Source organism: Bactrocera dorsalis, chromosome 2 (genome assembly GCF_023373825.1).
Source record: "Bactrocera dorsalis isolate Fly_Bdor chromosome 2, ASM2337382v1, whole genome shotgun sequence".
Classification (NCBI taxonomy): Eukaryota; Metazoa; Arthropoda; class Insecta; order Diptera; family Tephritidae; genus Bactrocera; species Bactrocera dorsalis.
The window spans coordinates 43,078,210-43,092,563 of record NC_064304.1 but is presented as its reverse complement, the minus strand read 5'-3'; the positions used below and the strand labels follow the sequence as shown (position 1 = coordinate 43,092,563).

The window sequence follows — 14,354 nt, the reverse complement described above, 5'->3', positions numbered from 1 at the left end:
CAATTACCACTGCTTTTTTACCATATAGACGCAGTTTAAATAGTCTGGTTTACATTACTTTAGTTATTTTAAATTTATAGTAGTGTTAAGCTTTCTGTATGACCATCACAGTTAATCCAATCTTCGGGTTTTAATGATAGCCAAAATATCAAGAAAATATTTAACGTCAACAACAGATTTCGTGCAGTTATTCCAACATTCCTGAGGGTCGCTTTCTATGAAAGATGCAGAAAATTTATTTGCAGGTTGTCACCAAAGATGTGAAGCTATAATAGCTATAACAAAACAAACTACAATATTTTTCCTAATAAACGCCATGTACACTTTGGAGAACAAAAATGCTATTTTTTTAATTGCACTGTATTCCTCTTTAAAAACCAGAAATTGTCATCAACATCATCATATGATGGTCACCTCCATTGGAAGATTTGATCACACATTCGGAAAGTAATAGCGATATAAAAGAAGTTTTGCTATAATTTTGAATTTTGTAATTTTTTGTACAAATTGCTGAACCCCATCTAATATTTAAGCGAAACTTCTTTTAAGAATAGCTACTTAGAAATTTCATGAATTCTTTGGCATTGCTAGTTAAAATCATTGAACCATGATATTATACTACTAAGTACATACATACAAATACATGCTTATGTCATAAATGTCAAAGAACGCTAAGCACAGAGCGAATATAATGGAAATAAGTTCTTTCAGCAGAAGCAAAGGAATAAACTGCTAACACGAACACCCAAGCACTACTTTCCCGTAAGCACACCTCACAAGCTATACCGGGCACAGTATATATGCACATATATGCACATAAACATATGGTTGTCAATATAAGTATGTTTGGTTTATGCGCTCGTAAAAGTTAAAGTTTATACACGACAACAGCAGGCAGCGGTTGGGCAGCATTTGCTTGCGTGCTTGCAACAAAACTTATATTATTTTTTGTATCTACATACCAACAAATATATATGTCTACGCGGCTGGGTGCGGCTAAGTATAAGAACTTGATCAATATGCGCTTTACAGCTGATTGCATAAATATCGCTGCAAAGTACGCATTGAAATGTTTCATATTGCTTTGCTTACGTGTACGTCACGTAGGGGCTTAGCGAGCGAGCTACATGGCGTATGAGTAACCTTAAAGCAGTTTGTTGTGTATTAACTGCCGGCAAGTTTGTTTTCTGTTTCTTTTCTGCTTTACTGCAAATATTTGCGCTTGTAAAGCTACACTCCTCTCTTGTAGCTTTAGCGTCTCCATAAATTTTTGTTATGCGCTCAAATCCAGACGGTAGAGCAAAACAAACAAAATTCAGCTGGGAGACGTGTCAATATGAAATTTTTATTACCACACGATTGTAAAATTACAACAATGTTCAGTTGTAGGGAACGTCTGTGGCAATTGTTTTCCAGCAAGCGCGCTGTCAATTAGCCCGCTTTCTGCACACCAGGCATACTCCGCCTCGCTGTGGCCATATTAACTGTATTACGGGCCGGCGGAATTCTTTTATTTACAACCCTCCGCTTGCTTGTTGCTATAAATACTTAATGTGGAAGCACAACAATGTAAAGAGAATTAATTTAATTTTGAATTTTATTATAGGTTTACGCGTCACTTTGCAGACGGCTGTTGGTGTGCCCATGACGGCTTCAGGCGAAGGTACAAAAACTTGTAAATTAAAATTGCAAAAATTGCGTTTTTTTACGTGGGTGTGAAAAAATTCCAAAAATCTTTGTTTCGCACTTGAGTGCATTAGTACATTTAATTAAATATTAAGAAGTGTAATCTGCACGCAAAATACTAGAGAGCATTTGCACTAGAAAATGGTGCTCATTATGCTACATAAAAGCTTTAAGAATTGTGGCAGAAACCAAACCAAAATTTAAAAAGGAACTCGATAAGAAACATAGTGGCCACTTATAGTACTTAAGGTTCCTCTATGACCATTCATGAACATATGTTACTTTATCATCTTACAGATGACACTACAATATATTTATTATGATAATATGTATTTATGCTTATGGGCAACATTAAAACATAAAATTATGTCTTGAATATACAAGTAAAAAAACTAGTGCAGAAGATACATTTAGCGGATCTAAGAACTTGTTATGCAACTAGAATAAAAATGGAGATTGCTTGATAATTCGTGCTACATATGTATATTCCTTGACACCTAAGGCATGTCGGTATTGCCTATTGGCGGTAACAGACTATTGACGTGCCTACAAAAAATGCTCTTAACCCATTAACTCCCAAGGGTAAAAATAAATGCATATTTTATGGTTTTATTGTTTATTAAGTTTAAAATACATAAAAAAAAAGAGAAAATCATTAAAAAAAATATTAAATAATTATTTTTCATTCCGTGAAATTTTGCGCCTACGCAACGTTGGGATTGCTGAACTTATATTATACAAGCAAGTCATAAAAATACATTTAAAATATTTCACTTACGCTAATACTATAGCGTGAGTAAAATATTTTAAAACAATCAGCATGAAGATGTATTTGACATTTTTTACACATATAAATTTTTGTACTTCTACACTGTCTACATCTTCTTCGACGTTTATTTTCGTGCTCCTCTATGACATGACCAGTATTACCGAAGCGAATATTGGAAGGTAATGCATTTTTGGATGGTCTTCCTAAATTTCTATTTGAATTACCCAAAAAGTGAGAATTATCTAAAAGTTTGGCTTCTTCGGTTTTCATCAAACTAACAGCAACGTAAGATTTAAATTTTAATTGAGTCAAAGATCGCTCGTTGTTTGCCAGATTGTAAATCTTCCACGAGTTTACTAAAACACTATCTATCAAATTGATAAACAGTGGCCACCACCACTTTTTCCCTCTCACTGGAATCCTATAATTGGCAATTCCATTATCATGCAGATCGACGCCTCCCATATTTTTATTATAATCTGCTATAACCTGGGGCTGTGGCACATTCACCATTTTTTTTAGTTTTCTATCGTAACGTTTTGCTGTAACCAATGGTTCGATTTTTGCGTTGTTAGTGGCCACATTCACCACAGATTTGTCATTCCAACGAACTAATAGTACTACACGTTTTTGGTCAAAGCTGAAATGACCCTTGCTCTTTTTTTCTGAAGAGTTTTCGTATTTACCATGGTTTTATTCATTGTTCGATTTTCTCGAATAGTACCAGTGGCAAAATAGCCTTTCTCTTTCAGAATGCAAAATAATTTGTGTGAAGAAAAGAAATTATCAAAAAAATGCGATGTTTGCGAGGATCTTCAATGACAGACAATAGGTCCAGAACAGTTTTTTCTCCTAGACCTAAATCATTTCTATTATCATTACTATCCTTTCCGCCATAAGGAATAAACCGATACAGATAACCATTTGAACTACACAAGCACCATATCTTGAATCCAAATCTTACAGACTTTCCTTTGATGAACATCTTGCAACTATGACGTCCAAAATTAGGCACCATTTCTTCGTCAATTGACAAGTAGTGTGAGAATATTCCAAACTGCTTATTTTTTTGATTCAAAACATCGAAAATAGGACGAAATTTACCGAATTTATCATTTTTATCCAGATCCGCATTATCACAAAGGTGAATGTTTTCCTTTATAGAGTCAAATTTGTTCCGACTACTACAATTTCTTACAATTGATACATTTTTGTCTTCATCTTTTGACCAGTACAATTTCCTTGCTGGTAAAGAATGATAGCCAGACAATAATAATATAACAAAAAATCTTTTGAGTTCTGCTACCGTGAGGATAAATAAATGACGGTTATGGTCACGAGCATATTTTTCCGAGAAACATACAATCTGTTCCCAAACTTCATCACTAAAAAATAGTGAAAATACTTTAAAGGTGTTTTTCCACCTACACGTTCTTCAATATTTTGTGTCATTGCTGTTTCATCACTTGTAGGACAATTCATGTAGGTCGGATGTTCTTTTTTCCAGTCTGGAACTCATTTTGGTGACTCCTTTGACAGTCTTGGCTTCTTCGATGTTGAAGGACCGAGCTCACCTTGAGCGTTTTCAGGCTCTGCGGGTGAATCGGTGTGTATTTCATATGTTCCAGCGATATCTGTGTATACAATATTGTCAAAATCACCTAGCGAGAGATGTACACGGCATCGATTTGAGTGGCATCTTGTAAATCCTCTTCCTCTTCTAAGGTACTCAGAATTTCTTGAGAAGATAGTAATGGCTGCAAATCCATAATACTTCGCTTATTATTTACGGATTTGTGTACACTCACTTAACGTTTTTTTAGAAATTACTATGTGATACTATTAGCTTAGATACGAGTAATTTGATCAGAATCTCTTTTCTTGCTCTCTCGCTTGTCAGCTGGCAGGGCACCCTGATCTGTTTTCTGAGCTGGCAACAAAACACAATCAGGGTGCCGTCAACCAGCAGTTAATGAAAAAGGCGGGATGCCAGAAGAGCAGCGCTATAATTACTTGACGAAATTAGTGTGAAATGAAATTTCATTGAACTGTGCGAACATATTTTGGCAAAATAAATGTTTATGTAAATTATTAATGATTTTGCATTTTAGCATTTATGTATATATGTATGCGTTTTCAAAGTGTTTGATTTAGTGTTTTGTATAATTTATTAAATACCCAAGCTAATATTTTGCAGCAGTGGCATCATTGGCAAATGTTATAAAAAATGCGAGTTTTGACAGCTCTCTCTCGAACCAAAGAGTCTCGTATCAAGTTATCTATGCTATTAGCTCAACGTTCTAGAACCAACTGAATAATAAAAACAAAACAGAACTACTTCTTGAATAGCGAGAACCCATTATTGACAATACATTTCTAACACGAATGGCATGCTGAGTAACAATAACAACTGACTATTGTTACTTCCAACGTTGCGTATACGCAATGTTTCCTAGAATTGTAAGGTAGTTTTGTCCACCAAAAGGGTTTGTATCACAAATAAGATATTGTTAAAGCTTTGTACAGCGTAAAAAGTAAAGCTTTATTGAAATTAATACTTTTTATGATTGGATGAATATATCGATCGGATACAAAACTGAAATTTAGTAGAAGGAATGGCATTCGGCAATTACATCTTTGAATGGAAAATTTTTGAAAAATTGCCGTCATTCCACTAATCTAATGTACAAACCTCACAAACTACTAAAGCTTCTTCAACAAACAAAGTTTGCTGACAAAGCTTTTCTAGTGCTTGCGAAAATATGTGAAATAAGATGATAACCCATATAATGGTTATGTTAAAATACGTAAACAATCGGTAACTCAATAAGGAAATTCGTCAGAGGCATTAAATATTACTCTTAAGATGCCACGATTGGGATGACCTTCAGCGAACCACCAAAATTATTTGAACGGACTTGCGGGAGATGTCGCGCTCTCTTGCCTTCTTTGTACCACTCGTAGGCTTGCGGAAAGCAAGCATGTTCCAACATTCGCAACAATTCCGCATACAAAAATTGAGTAGAAATACAAAATTTTAAACAAACTCGTTGTTCGACATTTTTATCCATTAAGAATAGATTTCTTCAATGTAGTATGGTTTAGTGCTAAACATGAATCGAATCGGTTCAAACCTTGGCCTAAGCCTTGTATCGCTAATATATTGATATATATATTCAGTATATTTCATTAAGTCTCCCAGTTGAGTTCATTTTTCTATTCTACAATATTTTGTTAAACTTTCTGTTTAGAGATTCATAAATATACACAATAACACCCCTTAAAGTGCATTTAATACGAGCGGACTAGCCATTCGATAATCACTTTTACAAAAATCCCTTTAACAATCCATAAAATAAAACAACAACAAGTGTCAAGAATATTTCACCTTGCCAAGGCATTTAAAAGACAATACCTGAATTCTCTCATAAAGATAGTTTCATCCCCTATAATATTGTCACTTGTAAAAGTTATGTTCGTTTAAGACTAAGCTACACTATATACGATATAACATCGTTTGACAGGGGGCTTAGGCCCACCTGTTATTTCGGTAATTGAAACGGCGTAACTGCTCGCCACATCCTTTTATCTTCTTAATATCGGCTCTTAATACAAAAATATTTGTAATCGCGGGATCAATATATTTTCGAAAAAATATCAAAATTATTATCGAATTAACTTGGACCTTTTAATGTCATCGAACAACTTTAGTCTTGAATGAATTATCGGAAATAGCCAATAGTTTTTAAGCTAATTGGATTAAATTAAATTAACTTATAAATTTAACGATATCTTAATAAATATGAAATATCTCCACATAACAGGTCAGTTGAATAGTCCCCGCCCGGACACATTTGTCTATGGCGGTACTAAAATTGAATCCATCTGATCTTTACTTAGAACTAGCCTTCAAATGGCGTAAGTATAAACTTCACCGCTGTTCGATCATTAATTTGTAAATGATATCATTTTGAGTAAAGCAACTGTGAATTTGAATTTTTGTAAGTGGGTGCCGCGCGAGCTCACTTCTGACCAAAAACAACAACGAGTTGATGATCTATCCGTTCGCAAGACAGTCGGGTCTACGTTACCGAAACAGACCCTGATTTTTTAACCAATCAAGGACTGTCAACTCGGCAAAATTATGCCGCTACAACAACAAGAATGAGATGATTCGTAACAAAGTTTGGAGATGGTCAAGCGTAACAAACCCGAGGTTTTGCGTCAATATGTGGCAATGAAGAAAACATGGCTCCATCATTTCACTCCAAAATCTAATCGACTGTGCTGAGAGTGCACTGCAAATGATCAAAACGCAAAACCCAACAGTCGACTGGCAAGGTTATGGTGTCTGTATTTTGGAATGCGCAAGGAATAATTTTTATTTATTACTTGAAAAAGGAGAATCGTCAACATAGATATTTATGTCGCGTTATTAGACCATTAGAAGGACGAAATCGCCCAAAAATTACCGCATTCGAAGAAAAAGAAAGTGCCGTTTCAACAAAACCAAGCACCGTGTCAGAAGTCTCTGAAAACAATGGCAAAAATCCAAGATTTGAGCTTTGAATTGCTTCCGCTACCAGCGTATTCTGTAGATCATACTACTTCCTGTCCTCAGATCTCAAAAGAATGCTCGCTGGGAAGAAACTTTCGTCGAATGAAAAGGTGATCTTCGAAACAGAGGTATATCTTAAAACAAATGTCAAATAGTTCTACAAAAATTGTATCGAAAAGGTGGTTGCTATAATCAGTCCATCACCCTTGAATGGAACTATGTTGAATAAAAAAACGAGCTTTACTATGGTTGGCCGGGGACTTTTCAATTGACCAGTTATGCACTCAATAATTAATATATTTTTATCACTATCAGCTTACCTTTTCGTTATACGCGGTCGCAGTGGCCGCATAATCGCCAAATAACGATCAATACTAATTGCGACCAGCGTGTACGCGCTCACCAACACCGACACCGCCTGCGAGTAATTCACCAAATTACACAGCACCGTGCCGAAAGGCCAATGTTTCAAAATGAAAATGGACACAAACGAAAAGGGCACACAAAAGAGCGACATTAATATATCACCGACCGCCAAATTGGCTATAAAATAATTGGTAACGGTGCGCATGCGTGGCGTCGACTGCACAATATAGCAAACGGTGCCGTTGCCCAGCAGCGCAAATATAAATATCGGAATGTACAACAGATAGACGATGGTCTTGAAGTAGGCCGTCGACAGCGCGGACACATCCTCAGCTGAGTCATCACACATTTCGGCGGTCATATTCAGCTCACCCGCCGCCGGCGTCGTTGCGGTCACAGCAGCCGTTGCCGAGTTGGCCGCGAACTCGCCAATAGTTCTCATAGTCGCAGTAAGCGTTGATAACACCTGCACCGAAGCACTATCAGCGATGGCGTAGCTGCTTTCATTGTACGTGAGCGGCGACCGTGCCACCAGCTCCGCGGATGTTGCGGTAGTCGCCGCCACGACACTCTCACTGTCGTTGAGCAATTGCTGTGCGGATGCCGATGTAATAAAGTAATAATCATTGGCGCTCTCGGCGCTATCGCCGCTGTCCTTGGTTAGGCCGGGAAGTAGGCTGTCGTTGTGGCTGCCGCTGCTGCCAGCGCTGTTGCTGCTGGGCATACTTGCGACTGCGTCTTCGACAGCATAGCGCACGTAGCGTTGCAGTGCGCCGCCGGAGTTGTGCAAATGTGGCAGGATGCTGCGCACCGCATACTCGCGTATGAAAGACTCCATGCTGTGCTTTAAGTTAAAGTATATGTCAGGGTGTGTAGGTATGTGTGTATATTTGTAATTGTGTAAAGACACCTTTGTTTATGACTCGTTGCCGCCGTTACCGTTATTAAATTTCATGCCACAGTGACCCAGCTCTCGTAATTTATGGTTGCCCGGGGAGTTGCCACTTGTGCGCGATTAAGCAGAATTTATAAGCTTAATTATATGTGCGTGCATATATTTTCTTAGTGTATGTTGTGCTTGCCACATGCCACTGAAGAAAACTTATGACCCTCACTATTGTTTTTGTGTAGCTTATTTAAACGAATTCTGGCTGCTCGCATACTTTTGCTCATAAGGGCTCCCTACAACTATTGCATAACATTAAGTTGACTGGCGTAGCGGCTGTCAGACAGCTTGCAACACAGATTTCTTGGTACTTTCGCATAGAACTTGCAACACTTGCGCTCGCAGCGAGTTATTTGACACAACCGCGACACTTGTGAGTGAAAAAAGCCGCAAACACTCAGCACTTCCACTCACATCTTATTTGCACACACTCGCTTTGTTGCTGTGCTCAGTTAGTTCTTTCATTTTGTTTGCCAACTTTGTAATGCCAACTGCACATATGCACTCACTTACGTTGTTACAACAATAACCAACTCGTTAACTTTTCAACCGCCGTGTATGTGTGCAGGAGTGCCGGTGTACTTGCCACACTTTGTTGCTAAGAAAAGTTTGTGTATTCGTTTCGGTCGTGTAGTGGCAATTCCTGTTGGCAATTTCGGTTAGTTACCACATCACAATTTCAGTTTCCGCTGGCTGGCTCTGCCATTCATCGACAACAGACGAAAGTTGCTGCTCATTTCGACGCTCGTATTACTGCCTTCGCTTTTTGCTTACTAAAGTCGAATTCAATTTCCTAGTATTTGAGTATAGGTTACGTTGAGTTTCTCTATGATTTATGGTTCCAGTAGGTCGAGCCACCCACACATATGCCAGTGGAGCTTGACACCTGCAATTAGCAAAGATTTATTATTTTTACAAATGGAGTGAATAAAAGGCGCTATAAATTTTTGTTTTAATTCGTATGAAAAATGGGTTACGGGTTTAAATGATCATAAATATTGAAATTTCGAACAAATTCACACTTTTCGCACATATTGACCTCAAATAAATCTAAAAAGTGTTAGCGTGCCTTTTAGTAATCTACGAATGCTTTCCAATTGAATGAGGGTGTGAATACAAAGTATTTGGCAGATTGATGGTCATACATGGAATACACATATTTTATCGATAATTGAAGGAGTCTTGGAATTATTACAGGTTAAGCCACACAACTCGCATCAATACTGAAACCCTACTTTTTTAAAGAAAAAACACAGAAACTTCAAATTTAATGGAGAATGATTATTATCAATCGAAAGAACATTATTTGGCATTTCTTTTTTAAAGATTATCTCTCTCAAACTTTGGCCGCGGCTGCGTCCAATTTTCGACGACTCGTTCGAGCATTTCGACTGGTAACTTGTGAACGACACGCGTGATGTTTTGCTCTATGGCCTGAATTGAAGCGAGATTGTCCGCATAGATTTTGGACTTTATATTTTATATATATTTATATATCTCCACAGAAAAAAGTCTAACGGTGTGATATCACACGGTCTTGGTGACCAATCGACTGTCACAAAATGTGAAATTTTCTGCTCACCGAATCAATAAATCCATTGATACGTTTTCACCGGCATCATTTTTGAAGAAATGTGAACCGATGATTTCACCAACCCACAAACCACACCAAAGCGTTATTTTTTCTGAAATGGCAGCTCTTGAATTTCTTCAGATTGCTCTTTGTGCCAAATACCGCAATTTTGCCTTTGACCCAGAAATGTGTCTCATCGCTGTGCGCGGCCGTGGAAATATCTTCGGGCGTTGGAAATTTCTATATTAGAAAGGTAAAAAAAAGGTTGCCGTTTTAGGAAAATAACTCATCCATTGAACCGATATATGCGGCATAAAGGCCTGATTTTATTAATTTTTAGCTTGACGATAAACTATAACCAGAAGAAGATATTCAATATATGTATGTATGAATATGATTCGGTTGATTTAACTCGATTTCATAATTTTACTTCGGCACTTTAATTCACCACTGTGGTTAATCACTTGACTTGCGTTTCTTTGCAACACGAATGCCAGTACAAGCTCCGCTCAATACCGTTGCATACTTTTGTGCATTATTAATTACTTTTAGCCGGTAATAGATAGCACAGAGTGTTACCAACAATTTATTGTGTCTACTGTGAGTTTATTATCTCAGCCGTTGCATATTTCTTGGCGCTCGGCTATAACTAATGGTCATTAAAGAAGGTTTATTGAGTTAATTGAATGGCTAGTTAAAAAGAGAGACGAAGGTGAAATACCAATAGCAGATTTATGTTTGACTAAATGCAGCGGGAATGGAGGAAAGGTGAGATCGATAAAATGCGGAGTAAGTTTATCTGAGTTTGTTGTAATTCGCGTGGTTATTATGTATTAGGAATATTATGTAGTTTATCTTTATATATATTTTTTCTCAATTTTTATTTACATGTATATATTCGTATATGTATATCTTCATCTTTACTGGCGTAGACACCGCTCACGAGGTTATAGCCGAGTTAACAACAGCGCCCCTGTCGTTTGTTCTTTTCAAGATACCAAGTGCAGCAAAGTCCTTACCGACTGATCTTCTCAACAGAGTAGAGGTCTTCCTCTTCCCTTGCTTTTACCGGCGGTTATCGAATAGAAAACCTTAAAAGCTGTAGTGTTCTCTTCCATGCGGACAACATGACTTAGCCCTGCGCAACCGCTGTCTATTGATTCGCTAAACTATGTCAATGTCGCCGTATATCTCGTACAGCTCATTGTTCCATCAACTGCAGTATTCACCCTCGCCAATGCGCAAAAAACTCATCAGATGATGTTGTTGTCCATCTCCTCCATATAGCGGTACGGGAATGATGAGAGACATAATTTTCAATTGTCTACTCAGTCCAAGGTAGCACCCGTTCGAAAGAGTGATTCTGCCTTGGATTTCAAGGCAGACGTTGTTGTTTGTGTTGATGCTGGTTCTAAGGTAGACGTTTGTATAAGCATATACATATGTATACATTTATACCATTTATCAAAATTTTGCTAAGATTTTGTAACACTTTAAACTGCAGTTTTTGTATTTAACGCCGGAATTTTGACCATATCACATCCACACATACCCACATATGGAACACCAATAATCTAAATCTTCCACAAAATTGACTGCTTACAATTTCCACCGCACTAAGTAGAGCTTACATTATTATTTCTTAAGCCAACCTGCTACCTTTTAGCATTAACTGGCAGCGTTAAATGAACGTCGACGTCTTATTTAGTGTTAATAAACAGGCAACCCAAATATTTCGCAAGCGAAAACACACGGTCGACAGGTGAATTCATCCCCAGGGGCCGTTTGAGAGCACAAACGTTGTCTGCCTGTTTGATTGGCTGTGTGACAGCTGAGACGTTAGTTGACTCCATACCAAATTAGTAAACAACAAGCACTCTGAGGGTGAAACGCACATGCTAGTTGTTTACATTCATATGTAAATATGTATGCATGATGACATGCATTGCATGTAAAGCCATCACACCTGTAAATATGCTCTCTGGTAAAACACTTTACACAACAGCTATGAACACTGTCTACGACCACACGATAGCAATCATATTGACATGACCTCAGTAGGTTCAAAGGTATTTACTTAATTAATAAACGGAGAAGCTCCCAAGAATTGTCAAACTATTTATAAACATAGTTCTCTTCATTAATTTTAAGTTAAAGCTAAATAGACTGAAAATTGAAAGAAACGAAAACATATAAGAAGCATAAAAATCCTAAAAGTACGCCGATTCAGTTGGAATATGAAACTTAGCCTTACGGTCAAATAATTTGTATCTCAATATATATTGATAAATATAATTAAATTGAGATAAATGCAAAAGGTGAAGAATCTTGTTGCAATTCATAGATTTTAAACCGTAATAAATATGCCTTCAAGAACGGTTGACCAAAATTGTATACTCGAAAACAATTTGTTTATTTTCTTCCAAAAGAGTGGCCGCTTTTAAAAGCAAGCTTATAAAACTCCTTATTAAATTCCTACTCGTACTATGGTGAAGCGATTATCGTGGTATCATGCGCTGTGAGTTCCTTACGCCGGGCCAGACTTTCGACCGAGAATTGAGTGTTATGCGGCTTGTGGATTAAGCTATTCGTCTGAAATGAACAACTCCTGGTTCCTTTATTACGATAAGCACCAAATTATATATTCCTTAGTTTTTCGTGACTTTTTGCCAAAATCTCGACTGATAACGTTCCAAAACCACCGTATTTGCCTGATTTACCTCCGTGTGCGACTTCGGACTATTCAACAAACTCAAAGAACAATACCGTGACACCGTTTCGACATGATTAATGAGATAAAAGTCGAATAGAAAAAGGTGCTGGAAAATTCCGACTGCTTCGAGGAATGGCAAAAGCGTTATCAAAAGTGCGTTTTATTGGACCGTAGCTCTTTTAAAAGATGTTGAAACTGATGATTGATTGATTTGATTACTTTTTGATCACAGTAGTATATATATTTCCATGCATATTTTTATACCACGAACAGTATATTAAGTTTGACAAGAAATTGGTAACAACCAGAAAGATAAGTCGAGACCCCATAAAAATATGTATAAAAGACCCATTTGTCTTTCAGTCTGACTATCTGTCGCAAACGGGTCCCTCAAATATTCAAAATTTCAAATATTTATTTGTTATTTTGCATATGCTCTTTTATGCCTAAGAAGCTGCTCATTTATTGAAACCCCCATATCAGAACACTATACGCTGCCATACAAGCTAATTGACCAAAATGAAGTTCTTTTACAGAATTTTTTTTTACTTTTGAAAGGTATAATAGCTCCAATGCCCTCAATGTGCAACTATTTTTTAAACTCTTGCAATATGTTGCTACAGGGCATAACAGTTTTGTTCACCTAACGGCTGTTTGTATTACCTAAAATGATCGAGTTAATATAGGGTTATATATATATATATATATATATAATTGAGATCCGAGTAACTGTATATCCGTCCGTCCGTTTGAATAAGCGATAATTTCGGTAAAAGTGTGTTTTTTGGGAAAAAAGTAAAGACGGGTTCTTAGATGGACGTAAATGATCCACTGCCACGCCCACAAGACGCTATTAAACAAAATCGTTTAAAGTACTAAATTAAAATATAAAACTTTAATTTGGCACAGGGTATCGCAGTAGTAAGTGGCACATTTTGGAACAAAAATTAAAAAAGTGCGCGGCATCGCTCTTTAAAACGTTTTATGTACATATCTCCTAACCACTGAAGCCGCAATTTTTAAATTCGCTCAGAGCAAATTCCTTAGGCACCCTCACCGACACTGTTAAATTCGATGAAATCGGGTTAAAACCTCGTCCACTCTCCATGTAACATTTCCGTTAATAGCTATTAAGAGCGAGATAAATCAATGAATAAATAGTCCAGAGGCAATAAATTTTATAGCACTACTACTTCCCATATAACCCAACTTTAAATTTCTTCTGAATTTTCACTTTCCAGAATTCAAATCAAGGCCCAGTAAATATATCGTGATAAAATTTTGCATGAATAACGCGTTTTAAGTAGATTACCTTATATCCAAAAATTGACCAAATCAGACCTAAACCATTCAAGTCCCCTCGTATTCGGTATCCGAGTTACAATTTGCGAACTTTTTAACGAAAATCAATCTGTGAAATATATCATACAAATTCAGAGACAGTCCCTTTCTAATAGTAGAATATCTGTATGTATGGGTTGAATCGGACTGATAATTCTCCTTGCCCCCATATACCTAATTGAAAGATTTCGAACTTACAATTGACTTTATTCTTTATTCATCGGCAAATGTGTGATTTATTTAAAAAAAATTGAAAGTGCGTATTTCCTTAATAACAGTGCATCTTCGTGCGTAAAATATATAAACTCGGGTGAAAACTTGCCCTAAACCCCATAACACTTACAAACCTTTTGAACCTGACAGAATTTCCTTAACTTTGAACCTGGCAAGTTGCAAGAGTAT

The 14,354-nt window shown here is 36.9% G+C and overlaps 1 protein-coding gene across 12 annotated transcripts in view; it reads right to left on the bottom strand.

Moving 5' to 3' along the window:
- Positions 1–14,354, bottom strand: part of LOC105233453 (RYamide receptor) — a 349,078-nt gene that overhangs the window by 164,242 nt on the left and 170,482 nt on the right. For all 12 annotated transcript variants that reach the window (XR_007421727.1, XR_007421728.1, XR_007421729.1 and 9 more), the window contains one exon: positions 7,334–9,211. Coding sequence is in view for 8 of the 12 variants with exons in the window: in XM_049448427.1 (XP_049304384.1) it covers positions 7,334–8,217 (884 nt within the window). In the remaining 4 variants the exon portion in view is untranslated. The remainder of the gene's footprint in view (positions 1–7,333; positions 9,212–14,354) is intronic.